This window comes from Myotis nattereri (assembly GCF_964212035.1).
Source record: "Myotis nattereri genome assembly, chromosome: 3".
NCBI lineage: Eukaryota > Metazoa > Chordata > Mammalia > Chiroptera > Vespertilionidae > Myotis > Myotis nattereri.
The window spans coordinates 5,999,509-6,016,171 of record NC_138077.1 but is presented as its reverse complement, the minus strand read 5'-3'; the positions used below and the strand labels follow the sequence as shown (position 1 = coordinate 6,016,171).

General features: G+C 42.2%; 1 protein-coding gene across 1 annotated transcript in view; it reads left to right on the top strand.

The window, feature by feature from the left end:
- The window catches only part of DSCAM (DS cell adhesion molecule), a gene marked incomplete at its 5' end in the record, with an annotated part of 440,423 nt that overhangs the window by 295,190 nt on the left and 128,570 nt on the right, over nt 1–16,663 (top strand). Inside the window, 2 exons of the mRNA XM_081088248.1 lie at nt 3,956–4,075; nt 11,276–11,449. Of these exons, the coding sequence (XP_080944374.1) occupies nt 3,956–4,075; nt 11,276–11,449 (294 nt within the window). The remainder of the gene's footprint in view (nt 1–3,955; nt 4,076–11,275; nt 11,450–16,663) is intronic.

Sequence of the window (16,663 nt, the reverse complement as noted above, 5' to 3'; positions counted from 1 at the left end):
AATGAAAAGGTGTATGCAATGACTGAAGGTTGGAATGCAAGAAGAGAGCTTTTTTATAATATGCCAAAAGGGGAACATCAAGAGATTAAGCTGGAGACCAAGGACCCAAGTCATAAGAAGCCTTAAAAATATTGTAAGGTTCTAGATTGTATCAAGAAACAATGAGAATGCATTGATGATTTTAAACAAGGAAGTCACAGCCATTCAATTTAGGTCTTAGAAGGATCCTTCAGGTCACTGTGTGGAGAATGGATTCAAGTGAGGCAGCAGGTGGCAGGTAGACCAGTTTGGAGATTGTTTTAGAAGTCCAGATAAGTGCCATTATCAGCCTTGTCTTGGGTTGAGTTCCTCTGAAAGCAGAGTGTGCGGTACAGACTTAACTGAAAATCTTGTACTTGAGATGTAGTTCCCGCAGCCCAGAATGAGAAAATAGAAAATAAGATCAAAAAGGAAGGGAAAGTCCATAAAAGTTGTTTTAATAATCTAGTTGATGCTGTGGGCAACTGATGGTCATTTTTGGGGGGTGGAAATCCTCCAAGGAATCACAAAGAACAGTGGTTCTCCAAGCATGGATTCTGGACCAGCAGTCTCAGCTTCACGGGGGAGCTTATTAGAAAGACCGAATCTTGGGATCCCACCTCAGATCTACTGATTCAGATTTTCTGGGAATGGGGCTCATCAATTTGTGTTTTAATCAGCTCTTTGGGAGATTCTGATGCCCTCTAATGTTTGAGAAGCGCAAGTATAGAACTTGCCCTAGAATTGTCCTACAGGATTGCAGGATGGAAAGGTAGGGCATTTATCCCATCTCCTGTCCTTCAATGATGTATGATTATCTCCCACATTTCTGGGTTGCATCAGTGAAGGGAGTAAGCATTTGTGGCTTCAGAGAAGGCCCTAAAACAGCAGAGACTCCTGGTCCTTGTGCAGTAGGGCTGGTAAAGTGTGTGGAACTGTCCAGCCCAAGGGTGCTGAAACCAGATAGCCAGAGGGTATGTGGCACTTTACCATGCACCCTGTCTACCTGTCATGACTAGGGCATGGCAGTGAAAACACACAGAATTTGAGGATATATTATATATTTTCCAAGAATCATCAGGACCTATGATAAGAGATGAAAGAGGGATATGAAAGATAATTCTCAATTTTATGGGCAATTTCCATCTGTAATTACCTTACCCTCACAATATGTCAATGGTTATTTCCCATGCAAACCTCTTTGATCAGTTTTTAAGTGACATCCCTTTGGATTAAAACCAAATTAATGTGAGTGGTCATGGATCAATTATAATTAGACATTCTTCCAGAGGAAATACAAGAGATTAGTTACCTGTGTATCTGACAAGGGGTTCCTTGCTCTTAGCAGAATTTGAGCCAAATAGAGCATAGAATGTAGATGACTGCATATTTGCCTTCCACCTCGGTAGGAAGAATCTGGCATGATGTCTTAAACTTTGTAATTTATCCTTGAGGTTGATGGATTATTTTTACTAGAAAAATTTGCTCTATAAATTCTCTAGCATTTTCCTAGAAATTCACTGTCAGGTAGTCCTCCCTGGTCACCTGATTTTAAATATATTTACATTTTATTAAATACACTTGACTCAGAATATCATCTAAATGAAGTAAAATTGCTTACAGATAAGCAGTACTGAAGAGATCCATTGACTGTGGAACTTATTTAACTTGTGAGTTGGGAACTGTGTTTGTTATGTTAAAGCTGCACATACCTGAATATTCTAAATTAACCAGCACTCCTGCAAGACTCAGGCTCTGTTCTGAGAACATTGATAATCTTAATTCATTTGATCCCCACACCAATCCTATAAGATGAGTGATGTCATTATCCCCCATTTACACATAAGAATATTAAAGTTAAAAGACATTTGACAAGTTGCACAAGATCATCTAATAACAGGAAGTAGCAGATTTAGAGATTTAACCCAGGTGGTTAGCCTTTGGCTCCATACTCCCAGCCTTCTCTTCCAGAAACACAGGAGTGGGTTCCTTTGACAGCTGCTCTTGTGTCTTTTTTTTTAATGGGAAAAGGACTTGAACAGACAGTTCTCAAAAGAAGACACGCACATGTCCAACGAGTACCTGAAAAGATACTCATCACAAATGCAAATCAAAACCACAATGAGCCATTAGGATGACTACTGTCTTAGTTTGCTAGGGCTCTCGTAGCCAAATAAAACAGACTGGCTACCTTAAACAGCAGGCATTTATTTTCTCACAATTCTGGAGGCTAGAAGTCCTAAAGTGTTGGCAAGTCTGGTTTCTTCTGAGTCCTCTGTCCTTGGTTTGCAGATGGAAGCCTTTTCTCCATGTGGGCACATGCCTGGTTTTTGTCTGTGTGTCCTAATCATCTCTTCTCATAAGAACACCAGTCAGATTGGATTAGGGCTCACCCTAATGGCCTCATTTTTATTTGATATTTTTCTCCCCTCCTTGGCTATTTTTGGCCAAAGTGACCTTCACTATGGCTCAGATAATGTCAGTGTGCTTCTAAGCTCCTTGTTAACCTAGGCCAGGGTGGGCAAACTTTTTGACTCGAGGGCCACAATGGGTTCTTAAACTGGACCGGAGGGCCTGAACAAAAGCATGGATGGAGTGTTTGTGTGAACTAATATAAATTCAAAGTAAACATGATTACATAAAAGGGTACGGTCTTTTTTTTCAATAGTTTTATTCATTTCAAACGGGCCGGATCCGGCCCGCGGGCTGTAGTTTGCCCACGGCTGACCTAGGCTCTGATCTTCCTCCCAGTCATTTCATGTGATGGCTGGAACTCCTATCTACCTACATGTACATATAGGTTCACGTTTCTGTGTCAGAATGAAGAATTCTGAAAATTGCAGGCAGACAAAGTTAGCTTTCCAAGGAATTGTGTGAAAGAGAGAAAGTGCACCCATATTTGCTAAGTGTATAATGTATACAACACAATCTGTTTCCTCTCACATAATCCTGCCTCATTGAAAGCCCACCCCATAATTCATCATTGCCCCACTAGAAAAGATTCCGAGATTCTAAAACCTTCAGATGCTACTGTTCCTAGAAGAATCCATATCTTCTCCTTAAGAGAAGACTTGAATACTCTAAAAATCACAATATCTTAACTCAAAGCACCTACTTTCCCTTGCCAGTATGTCTTCAATGAAGTGTATGTGTTTGTTTTGCAGAAGAATAGAATTTTTCCAACACCACACAAAACTAAAGCTTCTTAAATAGCTATATTATATAGCTTTAATCGGCTTCTTAAATAGCTATACTATATAGCTTGAATCTGCTTCTTAAATTGCTATACTATAAAGCCATCATGGTACCTCACATCAGCTAGCCTCCATAGTCCCCCTTTGGCCCAGAGGGTGATGACATCAGGAATAATGGTCTGTGTGTCTTCATCAGATTTTTTGAGAGAAGTTCAATAACATGCCTTGTTCTTTATCCTTTAGGGAATGCCTTTTCATTCTCCCTTCATCTCCTATTTCAGGAAGCATAATTATCAAATGCTCTGAGCAGTTCACACCAGGAGGAATACTTAATCTTGATAATTACTCTTTGATGAGCAAATATGTTTTATCTCTTCTTCAAATTGTGGTTCTGATTCTATTTTCCATGGAGTGGATTCCTGAAGACCTTCCAAAACACAAATCAAAAGCAAAATGCCACAGTCCCTTGGTTTAGCTCAACTCCCACACTCGAGAGTCTAGCTTTCCCCAGTGCAAAGTAACTCCATCTGCAAAAGCTCATTGGTAGAAATAAGAAAAGTTGCCTGCAATGAGATAGCTTCCCTAATTTGTCCCGAATTTCAAACACTTTTTTAAAAATTTCCATATATATATAAAACATTCTGTGTGTTTTAATGTTCACTAAATTCTTGGATTTCTTAAAATCGTACCTTTAATGAGTTGTGGTCTTGTCTGAATTACTGGTGACATTTCTCTCTTTTCAGTTCCTCCCAAGTTTGTGGTTCAGCCACGAGACCAGGACGGGATTTATGGGAAGGCTGTCATCCTCAATTGCTCAGCCGAGGGTTATCCTGTACCCACAATCGTATGGAAATTCTCTAAAGGTATGAAGTTACTTGTTTGCATGTTGTCTGTCATACATATGCACATTCCAAAGAATTAGATGAGAATTTGTAGTCCTTCCAAAGATGTTTCCTGTAAGTAGATATGTCCCCAGCTTCACCAAGTCTGTCTTTCTCTCACACATACCACTAGTAGTCAGCCTCCGTGTTTTATTCAGACTGTGACGGTATCTGCTTGTGTATAACATGACCTGGAAAAGATCATGAATGGGGAGGCAGGTTACTCCTGTAAGTTATTTCAGCACCTGGGACAGTTCTGCATTGCCTACAGATACTGCTTGGAGACCACTGCAACCCCTATAGGTGGAAGTACACGTAGAAATTATCAGAATTGCTCATTTTGGAGCTTTATTTCCCCAGTATTTACACATATGAGATTCAGAGGTTTTAGAAGGTTGAAAATAAGGTTTTTTTTATTGTTTTATTTAACTGGTCACCTTAGGTTATACAAATCACATACAAAAACAAACACATCCAATGTCTATTTTGAGCTTTCATTCCTAATCATGCTTTCTCTTCAAAGGCAAAGCACCAGTTCCATTTTAAGGTAACACTGTAAACGGGGGATGAATAAAAATGTGCAAGGTGTAAACTGTGGGGAAACCATTCTAGACACTGTAAATATGACTTACATCTATCTTATCATCTTCCCCATGGAAGGTCCTTTAACTATGTGTATGAACATACTGGAAGTTGTTTTTGTGTTCTCATTTTGTAATTTATTTATCAAATAGTAGTTGAGGGTCAAATATATACTAGTTGGATAAACAAATGAATTTAATCTTTTTGTAACAATCTGGGGCCTACTGTATATGTTTAATTGTTACGAGTATATTTATTTATATTTATTTAATCATGGTTTGTATTCTGGATGTTGCTGTTTAAAATACAGTGTTGCATTTTCTTATTATGAAAATAACAACAGTAGGGAAAAAACAAATGGCACACTTCCCACAGTCCCTTCTAGTGTATTTCCTCCCAGGGAAAAGGAAGAGAGGGAGCCAGGGCAGTGCTAGACACCGTAGACACCATTGGCTTGCAGGGGGAATCAATTGAATTCTTTTAAGAAATCCCTGAGGCTACTCCCTGCAGCAGGCCCCATCCATTGTCCATGTGAAAGTGGTTTATTCACAAATACAAGCCTGTTATTCAGAGTGTGTGCCCACGTGACTTCTTATTTTGAAGCCCCATGTTGCATTACATGGAAACAAATCAACATCGTACATTGAATTTAGTTTATATAGATGTGCATACGTGATATTATGAACATTTCCCATGATGCTTTTCGTCTTCAAAAAATATTTCTAATGTTTGCCACTGTGGACGTTCCCTGCCTCCCTTAGGTTGTGTCCAGTTTCTCAGAACTGTCAACACCACAGCAATGAGCATCTGTGCATGTTAATGCAATGTGCATAAGTGTGATTGCTTTCTCCCACTAAATTCCTAGCAATGAAATAGCATGAGCACATTAACGATTTGGGTCTGCACGGGCCCAGGGCCCTTTGGAAAATGTTAGAATAATTTACACTCGCACCAGCAGTATGAGGCTGTGCGTGTCCCTGCATTCTTGCCAATTAGATAAGATCTTTTTATTCTGTCTTCACAATGTGATGAGTGAAATGGTTTTCTGCTTTAATTGCCTGTTTAGATCACTAACGCTATTGAAAATGTTTTGTTCTCTGTTAACTGACCACTTCTGTTTCCCCCTTGGGAAATGTCTTATTTATGTTACTTGCACACATCTCTGTGTCTTATTTATTTACAAGAGTATTTTTCACAGGTTAAATAATGCTTTGTCTGTCATAGACATTACATACATTTTATTCCTTCCCATTATTAATGTGCAAATTAAGCTACAGTAGCCTATTATCTTTAGATTTTATGTGTCATATAAAATCATCAAAGAAAAAAATTATAGATTTCAAGCAACTGAATTTTAAAAGAGTTAAGTTCCCTGAAATAACATCATTCAAAGGTGACTACTGCAAACATTTTTTGCTTAGCCTTTCAGACCTCTTCCCAGGCACATATATATAAATATACATATATTTCTGACTTATAATCTTTTTTCTTCAGTTAACAATATGCTATGAGTGTCTTTTCTTGTCAACAAATATGGGTGTTTAATATGATTTTTAATGTCTGTGTAGAGTTTATATTAATACATCAATAAGTACATCTACCTATTTTTGCCTTTGTTAATATTAAATTCAGTGACTTAAACCACAAGGAGTCTGGATGTATATAGTTCAGGACTAGTTTCTTTTCTCCTCTAAGTCACCAGGGACCCAAATATATCTCTCTGAGCTGGTGTGGCTCAATGGTTGAGTGTCTACTTATGAACCAGGAGGTCGCATTTCAATTCCCGGTCAGGGCACATGCCCAGGTTACAGGCTCATTCCCCAGTAAGGGCCGTGCAGAAGGCAGCCAATCTATGATTCTCTCTCATTATTGATGTTTCACTCTCTCCCTCTCCCTTTCTCTCTGAAATCAATTTTTAAAAGGGCCACTGAGCTCCGTGGCCATTTCCACATTCCCAGGGAGGAGGAAGAGCGAAGGGAGAGGGCTGCCACTCCCACCTGAGTCAACTCTCTTGTCGGATCTTTCCAGAATGTGTCATTAATCAATTCCGCTAACACCTCCCTGGCTCAGTCACCCTGAGCTGTAGGGGGTCTGCAAGCTGTGTTGTAGCTGAGCACACTGACTTCATGTCCACAACTTGTGCTGGGCCACCGAGTAAGAGGGGAGGATGGGCAGGTGGCAATTAGGTGTGTCCGACACTATTGCTGGGTATTGTGTGTTTGCTTTTTCTAGTTTTTCACTGTTATAAAAATGTCATAATGACTTCTATCTCCTTGACCTTTGTACATGTGTCCATTTTGTCCTGGGGATAAATTTCTACACATGAAATTGCTGGCTCAAAGAATAAGCCATTTCTATGGCCTTCAGTATGCAGTGACCACTGGCCAGAATTTTAATGTGCACACTCTCCCACAGTTCACCGCATTGCCTGCCTTACAACCAATAAAATACCAAGCATTGTGCTTATTTTTTAATGTTCCCCAGTAGAATATAGAGATATTGTATGTTATTATTCAAATTATTCAAATAATAAAGATATTTCTTAGGAAAGTGTAGCCTTGTTTATGGAACGTGTTTCCAATGATCAAATACTCAGAGCACAGGTGCAGCTCCTTTTTATGTGACAAAAAAAATGCAGACAAACCAGACTCTGCCTGTGGCTCTGAGAGATGCAACAATTTAACCCTGGGCTGTAGCATTCCTGAGTAAATGCAGTGGCTTAAGGGCAGCTGTTGCAGAAATGAAACAATCTTTGCTGAAAATAATGTTATTACATTTTTGACCTTGGGTCTGGATACACGAGTTCTAAGACATTCAATTCTGTCTCCTGATTTTCTGTTCTTTTACACGAACAAATGAGGCCTCTTATCTGAAAAAAAAATTGTTTTAAATCAGGGCTCAACACCATAGTGGGCCTCACCTGTCCTCCCAGAAATGCACAGCTAAGCACATGTATGTCATTCATGGTGGAGAGAACGGGTTTCAGTAACTGTCTTGACCATGGCTACCCTCTAGTTAGCTGCCGAGGGCCAAAAAGGGGCTGCTAATGAAAGAGATCGCCGAGGCACAGCCTGTGGCCTGCCTGGGCTTCCTTTGTTCTCTGGCTGCCCACAGCCAGGGCCACTTCTTACCTCCAGGGAAGCTTTGGTCATGGCAATGTCCAAAGAGTCAGAGTGTGACTGGGTTTTGGGGGTGGGAGAGGAGTGGAGAGTAGTTTGCATTTAAAATTCGGTCATCTGCCCTGGCCACTGTGGTGCAGTTGGTTGGGCATCACCCTGTGCACCGAAAGGCTAGCGGTGTGATGCCAGGTCAGGTGCCACTTACTGAAATGGACAAACTCCAGTGGAGCTCATGAGGCTGGGATCAGTGTCCGGAGTCTCGCCTCTCTCTGCTCAGAGTCACAGCCATGGCCTGCCTCTCCTTGTCCTTCTGTATGTACACTTCTCAGTATACAGGCTGGTTGCTCAGTCACCTATTTTATGGTTAACATTTTAGCTATTGTGGTGCCTAATTTTATGCAAAATGGAGTTTATATTTTCTATTTCTCTTTCTCCCATTTGCTTTTGTATGGTTTCCAGGAAGAGAAGAAATGCTGGTTTTATCCTGCCATCCTTAAATCTTATACCCTGTTATTTATATATTAATCTTTATTAAATTTGGGGGCTTCATTTTAGAAAAATAAGGAAAGTAGGAATCTAGGAGAAGTAGGAGAAATTTTCAGTTAGGTTTGTGGGCTAAGTTCAGACACACACACCACCAACTGGCTGCAGGAAAATCACTTAACTGGGTGAGCCAGGGCTTTCTCGTATGTGAAGCAAATAGAATAAGGGCTTAATGTGATGATTGAGTAAGATGATTCATAGAAAGCATTTATTATTATGGTGCCTGGCACACAGCGATGAGTCAATACGCGTTAGCTGTTATCATCATCATCATTATTGTCATTATCATCCGCTCACATGGCCAGCCAGTTGTCCTAAAACCATTTACTGAATAGCCCAACCTTTCCCCATGAACTTGAATTGTTTTATAATCTATGGGAAAAAATGTGTCCACAGAAGTCTGTCTTTTTATCCCTCTGTTACACCGACCTATCTATTCTGGCATCATGACCATATAAAAAGGAGGTTCATCTTTTCCTAATATAATTTAATATGTAATACTATTGTATTCTGTTCATTTTTCCTTTTCAAAACTGTCGTAGATAGCTCCCATGGACTTCTGATCATCTGTTCTGTTGCCTTGTGTGAACAATCTATATAGTTTGGAAATGGATTATTCTTCCCATTTCATAGATGGTGGACTTAAGGCTGCAGAGAAAGTAGACTACAGGCCAGCAAAGACAAGAATGGAAGACAAGATGAACCAATGTTTGCTGCTGCCTTCCAAGTGGGCTCCCTTGGTGACACTGAGCTATTCTTTTCCTGCTCCCCCCACTCCCTCAGTCCTTACGAACACTGCCAGGCATATCTTTTCAATAAATAAGGAAGGTCACACAGTGTTAGCATAGCCAGTAATTGGGTATGTGCCTTACATAATGCTTTAACATTATCTTTTCATATTCATAGAGCATCCACGTTGTCCCCACTTGACCCCAGCTGTCCACAGGAAACGGACCGCTTCCTAATTAATGACTTCTGGTTTCTAGAGTGTATCTTCTGGCTAATTACCCAAAGTGTTTACTTATGCTAACCGGATTACAGAATGTTGAGTATTGTACGAACTCTGGTAAATTTTGCTCTTTATAATAAATGATGAATTTAAAGTCGATGACAGATAATTTTATCAAATTGTGAGGATGTTCATGACCCTCAAAAAATAAAGTACTAAACCTTGGGACTGTCATCCTGGTGGTAGAGGAATGGGTCCCTCTTATTCTATTTAGCAAAAAGCATGATCAGATTTATAAATGGTGTCACCCTGCATGTTAGGTTCACTTTCTGTGGAAAAAAAAAGGGGGGGGGTTGTTTTTCAAATGCATTTATACTTTATCTCTGTCTTCATTCGGACCTTTTCCTAAGGAGGCAATCTCTCTCTCCAGATAGGTATTAATAGAGAAGACTTTTTATCTGTTTAATTGAGATGGCTTAATGTTAAATTTCATATTGTAATTCTTTTGTATAAATGCGTCAAATATTACAAATGTTTTTCTGGTAAAAATTCTTTGAGGAAAAGAAAACATGTATTTTTGACGTGAACAGTCCTGTAACTTTCTCATATTCTATCAGCATTTCTTTAGATTTGCAGGGTTTTTGTAATTTAGGGTTTTACATCAATCCCATAGCATTTTGATATTTCCTGGTTTGCTTGATTGATATATCATTTATATCCTGCATTTGTGTGAATTTTCAGGTTGTGTCTTTTAAACAAGATCAGACTCCCAGTTTGCTGTTAACTGAGACAGGCATCGAAACTTTCAAACTGTGGACCCAGTTTAAACACTTAAAACTTACAGGCTTCCCTCCTGTTTTTAAAGCTTCAAAGTACCTCTCATCCATAAGAAGGAATTTTATAACTTATAAAACCAAATCCTTAAAATGCACAGTTAATTTTTGTAGGAGAAAAATAATGATCATCTTAATAGATGACAAAAAGATAACCAGTGATATTCACCATTCAATCCCGATTAAAACAGCAAGAACAAAAATAGACATATTTTTTATAAAATAGACATATAGAAACATTCTTAAGACCCAAAGTGCTTTGCAAATGAGGAAGAAAAAGACAAAAGTCTAATAGACTCATGAACAAGGAATATGGGTGGAATGTTCACTAGAGGGCAAGTACGTCAGTCTAAGGTCAGAGATGAGAGAAGCCCTCACACCCTCCTAGTCCCGCCCATGTCCCAGGAGAGGGGCAAGCAACATAGCAAGCCATTCCAAACTGCCACTCCCCCCAAAATCACTCAAGACATTCATCTTCTGTTATGTTATTTCTAAAATATGTTGTTCAGAACAGTTTTATGTGGCTCTCGGTCACATTATGTCGTCGCTGTGCCATTGTCTCCTTGAGTGCGTGCCCTCTGAGAAGGGGGGTGCTTCACTGCGGTGATCTGACTTATTTATTTAAATAGCATCAAACGACATTAATGTGTTTCTAGACTGGAACTCAGAAGAGAAATCTGCAACACTTGTATCGTCTTTGTAGACTTAGCTGTGTGTAGGAGCAAGGCCCTCAGATCCCATATCCCTAGAGCGCTTATGTTTACATACTTATATATGAAGTCCTTGGGAACACAGGGTGCAATGAGAGGCAGCTACTTCTGTAGTCATTCTACTGAGATGTCTGAATAATTTATCAGGTACTTAATACTCATTAAATTTGTCTTTTTATGTAGACACACTCTGTAAGGCTTCTTACTCTTGATCTCAGAGTTTGAAATGCTGTCATTTTAAATAAATGCATCCCTCTCCAGACAAGAATTTCAGTGTTGGAGGGAGGAGAAAAAAACAAAACACATGGTGTATCCCGTGACTGTCATGTAGGCTATCTGTTAAATGTCAATCACTTCTCTCCATGACTCTGGGTGAACATGGGCTTGTTGCCTCCCCACGTGTCTTCGCGCGTGCATCACTGTTCCTCCTTTTTATTTCATTCCAGGGGCTGGGGTGCCCCAGTTCCAGCCAATCGCCCTGAATGGCCGGATTCAGGTGCTGGGCAACGGGTCGCTGCTGATCAAGCACGTGGTGGAGGAAGACAGCGGCTACTACCTGTGCAAGGTCAGCAACGACGTGGGCGCGGACGTCAGCAAGTCCATGTACCTCACGGTGAAAAGTAAGGAAGAAGAAGCTTTGTTTTGCCTACACAGGTCTTTGGGGGCTGGCATCGCCACTTGTGTCCACACACATTTGGCTAAAAACAAAACAAAATGTTGGTTTGCTAGAACTGTGTTGATGCCTTGCTGTCCTAGAAACACAGTTAAAGGGGAGGGGGAAATCAGGCCAACTGTTGAGAGCATGCTCGTGTCCCCTGGCATCTGGGGCACAGAGCCACCTGCTCCTCTCCCTTCAGTCCCCATGGCCAGGGGTACGGGCGCTGGGCAGCCCAGCGAGAGCGGGTCTCTGCCTTTCGCACCTGCATTTCTATCCTGTCGGTTTTATTGGGGACATGGCCGGTTGTGTTCTCAGAGGTGTTCATTTCAGATGTCCTTTTTCATGCATTTTATCATTTACAAGCTCGCTTATCCATCGATTTCCTTTTTAAGATCCTTATGAAATCAAGCAACCAGAAACTCATTACCAAGTAACACACAGCTGTACGACGGACACGTGTGGCGTGGCTCAGGGTCCACGGTGCTGAAGATCTTTCTTCCTGGTTTACTGGTGGCTCTTTCCTTGCATTGTCTTCACGAGGCCTTTTTTGGGGCATGCACATGGGAGGGGAGAGAAAACTTGCTCTCTTTCTATACAACTACCAGTCCATTTAACCTTAAACTACTAGTTCATTTAACCTTTACCTCCTAAAAACTCTGTCTCCAATACAACCCCATTGGGGGCTAGGGGTTCAATATATGAATTTTAAGGCTAGGCAGCAGCTTTACCTTCCTTGCCCCCCTTTTCTGCAAGGACCTGGTAGAAGTAGGGAGTCTCAAGTGGACTGGCCTGTGCAAAGGAACCCCTGAAATTGACTGGTATGAGACAAGTACTGAACACATTTTTAAAAATGGTATAAGAGTGTACACAATCATGATTAAAATATCTCAAATTTCTCAGTCTGTCTCCATTTTAATTAGCAACTTTTGGCTGTGTGGGCTCTTTCAGAGGCTGGGTTAAGTTGGTGGTCCTTGCAGGGCTGCATGACTCTACAGCTGTGATTCATTATGGGTCTTGCTGTGGAGAGATCATCCTGGATTATCAGGGTGGGCCCAATGTAGTCACAGGGGTCTTCAGAAAAGAGGGTCAAAGTCAAATACAGAGATGCGACAATGGAACCAGAGATTGAAGGGGTGGGTTTTGAAGATGGAGAAGGGGCCACAAGCCAAGGAGTTCAGGAGGCCTCTAGAACCTGGAAAAGGCAAGCAAACTGGTTCTCCCCTGGAGCCTCCAGAAGGAATTAGGCCTGCCAGCCCCCTGACCTGCAGAGCTGTAGGAGAATACATTTGCATTATTTTAAGTCACTAAGTTTGTGATAATCTCTCACAGTGACGATAGAAAACCAGTACAGCCCCCTACCAGTTTGCTGCACTTTTTTTCCCAGCAAACCCCGACTAAGCAATCTTCACGCAGCAGATGGCATGGTAGCTCTGAGGGTGGGCGATGGGCACTGGGGCACCTATGCTCCAGGAGTTGTCAGGAGAGCTGGAGGACAGTTGTCCAGCCCAGTGACACTGTTGGCCACAGCCTCCTGTCAGACATCGTTAAGAAGAGCATCTGTGATTCAGGAGACACTTACTTAGTATTGACTGTGTACCAATCATTCTCCCAGGCTCCTTATCAAGATGAACATAGAGAATCCAGCACTGTGACAGGGTAATAATATTAACCCCATTTTTAGATGAGGAAACCGATAAAGAACTAAACTCAGACCACTGGGCTTGTACAAAACAGAATCAGGACACACGTCTGTTTCCCGGGGTCCCCATCTGTGCTGTGTCCCCAATGGGCTGGGTGTTTTATTCCTTAAGCCAAAGACAACTGCAGCCTCGGTTCTTACTCCACACGTGTGTCCCACTGAAATGATGCCCTACAGCAGACCCGGAAGCTCTGTGAATGTGCAGCATGATAAGCTAGCCCACACCCACGGACACTCCTCGGAATAGGTTAGGGCCAGAAAGCCGTGGGCTCAGGTGAGCCGATACCATGGTGAAGAGATGCTGAAGCTCAGATGCCCTTCCGCGTGGGCACTTTGGGAAGCACATGATGACAGATTCATCCATCGGGTGTTGATTGAGTCTCTCTTTTGAGCTGGACCCTGGGCTCCGTGCTTGGAACCCCTGTCCTTGGGAAGCTGTGCCCAGGATCTGGGCAGGAAACATGGGCAGCCAGGCTCAAGGTTTCGACTTCCTTTGTAATGCATGCTGTTGCGCGGGATGGCGCTAGCTGTCTTGTGTTTAGGTGGGTAGAATAAAGGAAAGGCTCAGAGGAGCTTCGTCACCAGGCAGTTTCCACTCTTGGTGTCGTGTTGATGACAAAGCCACATTGTGCTTCGTTACTGCAGCCTTGGGCAAATTTTATTTCAGCCGAACAACTTCCCTTTGGATAATGGAAAAATTGCCTATGTAATGGTGAGCTCTTTCCTGTCGTCCCATTGATGATGCAAATGTATGTTTATCATAACTAACATGCGAGAGCTCTTTGTGCAATGATGATGGCCTCTAGTGTGGTGCAAATGGATCTGTTTTTACTCTTAGAAGAAATGCAAGCCCGATGTGTCACCACTCACTCTGCGGTGGCGTTGTCACCAGAGTGAGGCTAAATTTGCTTGCAAGTGAATGCATTTGAAGAAGTGGCTAATGAGGTGGTCCTAGGCGGGGACAAGAGGATGAGATTTGCATGGAAGGCAGTATTTGACCCTCGTGGATGTGGTACCATGTCCTTCCCCCCATATGGACCTCTCTGCTTCCCACCTGGTGGATGGCCTTTCCCACTGAAGAGGGCCAAGGTGACTGAGGTCAGACCAAAGTAGCAGCTCTGAAAGTCTCAGTTATTGACATCTATGTGACATTCTTCAGATTAAATATGAGAGAAAATAAATGACCCCATATTTTGGCAAGCCTGGCATTTTTCTCTCTTGTATTTTTATCTACTTCCTAAGTAAAATGTATTTCTTTGTGGCAGCTCTGACAGAAGGTTACCGTGGAATATATAACATGAGGCCACGACTGTTTGGATCTCCTCTGTGTCTTCCTTCCATGGCTGCCGGCAGCCCCCAGCCACACCCTGTTGCGTCAGCCGGCTAAAGGCAGGTGGTCGCTGCCTGGTCAGACCCATCGCCATGGTGAGGTGAAATGTACACTCGGCTGGTTTCGGTGTAGTCTGTAGTACATCATTAGGCTGCCTCGGCAAGTACATTATCCCTAACACTCCTGCATTTGTGAAGAGGCCAGTTTCACACGGAATTTTAATTATAAACTTAACTATCATTGTAGACTTACGACCACTAAGCCATGATATCTCTGACGAGCATCTGAAGGTTTGGAGCTGGAAACAGACTAAGAATTTGGCAAATTGAAGGCTCTTGTTTGAGAGAGGAGGACACGCAAGTTCAGGCTAGACCGGCACTTGGGGTTTATGACCTGCCTCCAGTCCTGGGCTGCATGATACATGCCTTCCTCGCATTGCACGGTTCAGGACATGTGAGGTAGTATCATGAATAAACAGAAACACTATTATTTACCAAATCTATTAATATTTCATTTAAAACCCACAAAAGTGAAATTTGTGTTTAAATATATTTTATTTATTGCTCAAGCTTTCTAAAAGCCCCACATCACATTTAAATCTGTAAAATCTCTATGACACCATTGCCCTCACACTGTTTCTGGTTTTCCTTTCTGGTTCTTGCCCACACACATGTACCTTCAGCCTCGGTGAATGTAAACCTAGTTTGGAAAACAAGTCGTGGATGTAAATATTAGCTAGAGAACAAATAACTAAGATGATAAACCCTGTACAACCCTGCACTTGACCTTTGCAGTTGCTTTGTACTGAGGGAGTGTCCCTGCCGGGGTCCTGCCCCAGCAGGTCCAGGGGTCCCCAAAGGTGTGGACGGAGTCGGCGAAGAAGGAATGACATGGAGACAGCGTTCAGTTGATCAGCAGCCTAGCCAGGATCTCTAGCCAGGATCTCACGCCAGGTTCTGGTCTAGATCTCCAGCCAGGTTCTGTGTCCATGTTCTCTTGCTAGGTTCTCCAGGTTCTCCACACAGGTTCTGTAGTCATGTTCCCTCGCTAGGTTCTCCAGCCAGGTTCTGTCCAGGTTCACCAGCCAGGTTCAGTCACCAGGTTCTAGTCAGGTTCTCTTGCCAATTTCTGTAGTCAGGTTCAGTCCAGGATCTTTTGCCATGTTCTCTCCAGCGAAGTTCTTCTGTCTCTAGGTTCTGTGTAGGTTCTGTCTTCTTAGTTCTGTCTTCTTCTAAGTTCTGTGTTGTTGCATCTGTATTTATACCAGTTGATTCAATCCTATCAATCTCTCTTACAAAGGTTAGGGCGTTTCTTATCTCCATTCCAGGGAGTAAAGATTATGTAGCTTAAGCATGATTGTTCGTAGTTAAAGTGATTAATTACCTGCCTGGCACTTAGTTGAGGGGTTTTATTCCCTCCCTAACTTCAGGGGAAAATCCCTACCTGGGGAAACAATCTTTCTCAGAGAGGAGACCTTGGTTAAAACAGATAGTGCCAAGAAGGTGAGCAAACATTTTAAGAACAGTATGCCATATATGCCAGGTCCTTTGAAACAGCAAGGATGGACCGGCACCCGGCATGTCCCCATGGTGCCCACGGAGGTATCAGCTCAGACTGTAAACACTCATCCAAGTGGACAGCCCCTGCACTGGCAGAGCCAGCTCCTCTGATTGCAAATCCTGCAGCTTTTCCACCACACCCTTTCCCGAGGCGAGGGGGAGGCTCTGGGTGAGTTGGAGACGGGGGAGGGATGATGCAAAGACCAGCTGTGCAGGTGGTTCTCACCTGGAGGGCTGTTCAGCCGATTCTTGGTCCCAGAATTTGCATTTCTAGCAAGTTCCCAGGTGATACTTCTGCTGCCTGTTCAGGCACCACTCTTAAAGAACCACTGCTGTAGACAAATTAGGAACAAAGATAGATGGTGAGGCTGCAAACTTGTACAACTATTGTTGGAAGCTGTTTGACATCGTCTCATCAATTTAAAGTTATACACACACCGTGACTAGCAATTTCAATTCTCTAAATGCTCCCTAGAGAAATTCATGCATAAGTGTCATGCATCATGCAAAAAAATGTTTATAGTTGCACTGTTTGCAGTGGCCAAAATCTGAAACCTCACAAGTAAATAAACCATGAAATATTAATAC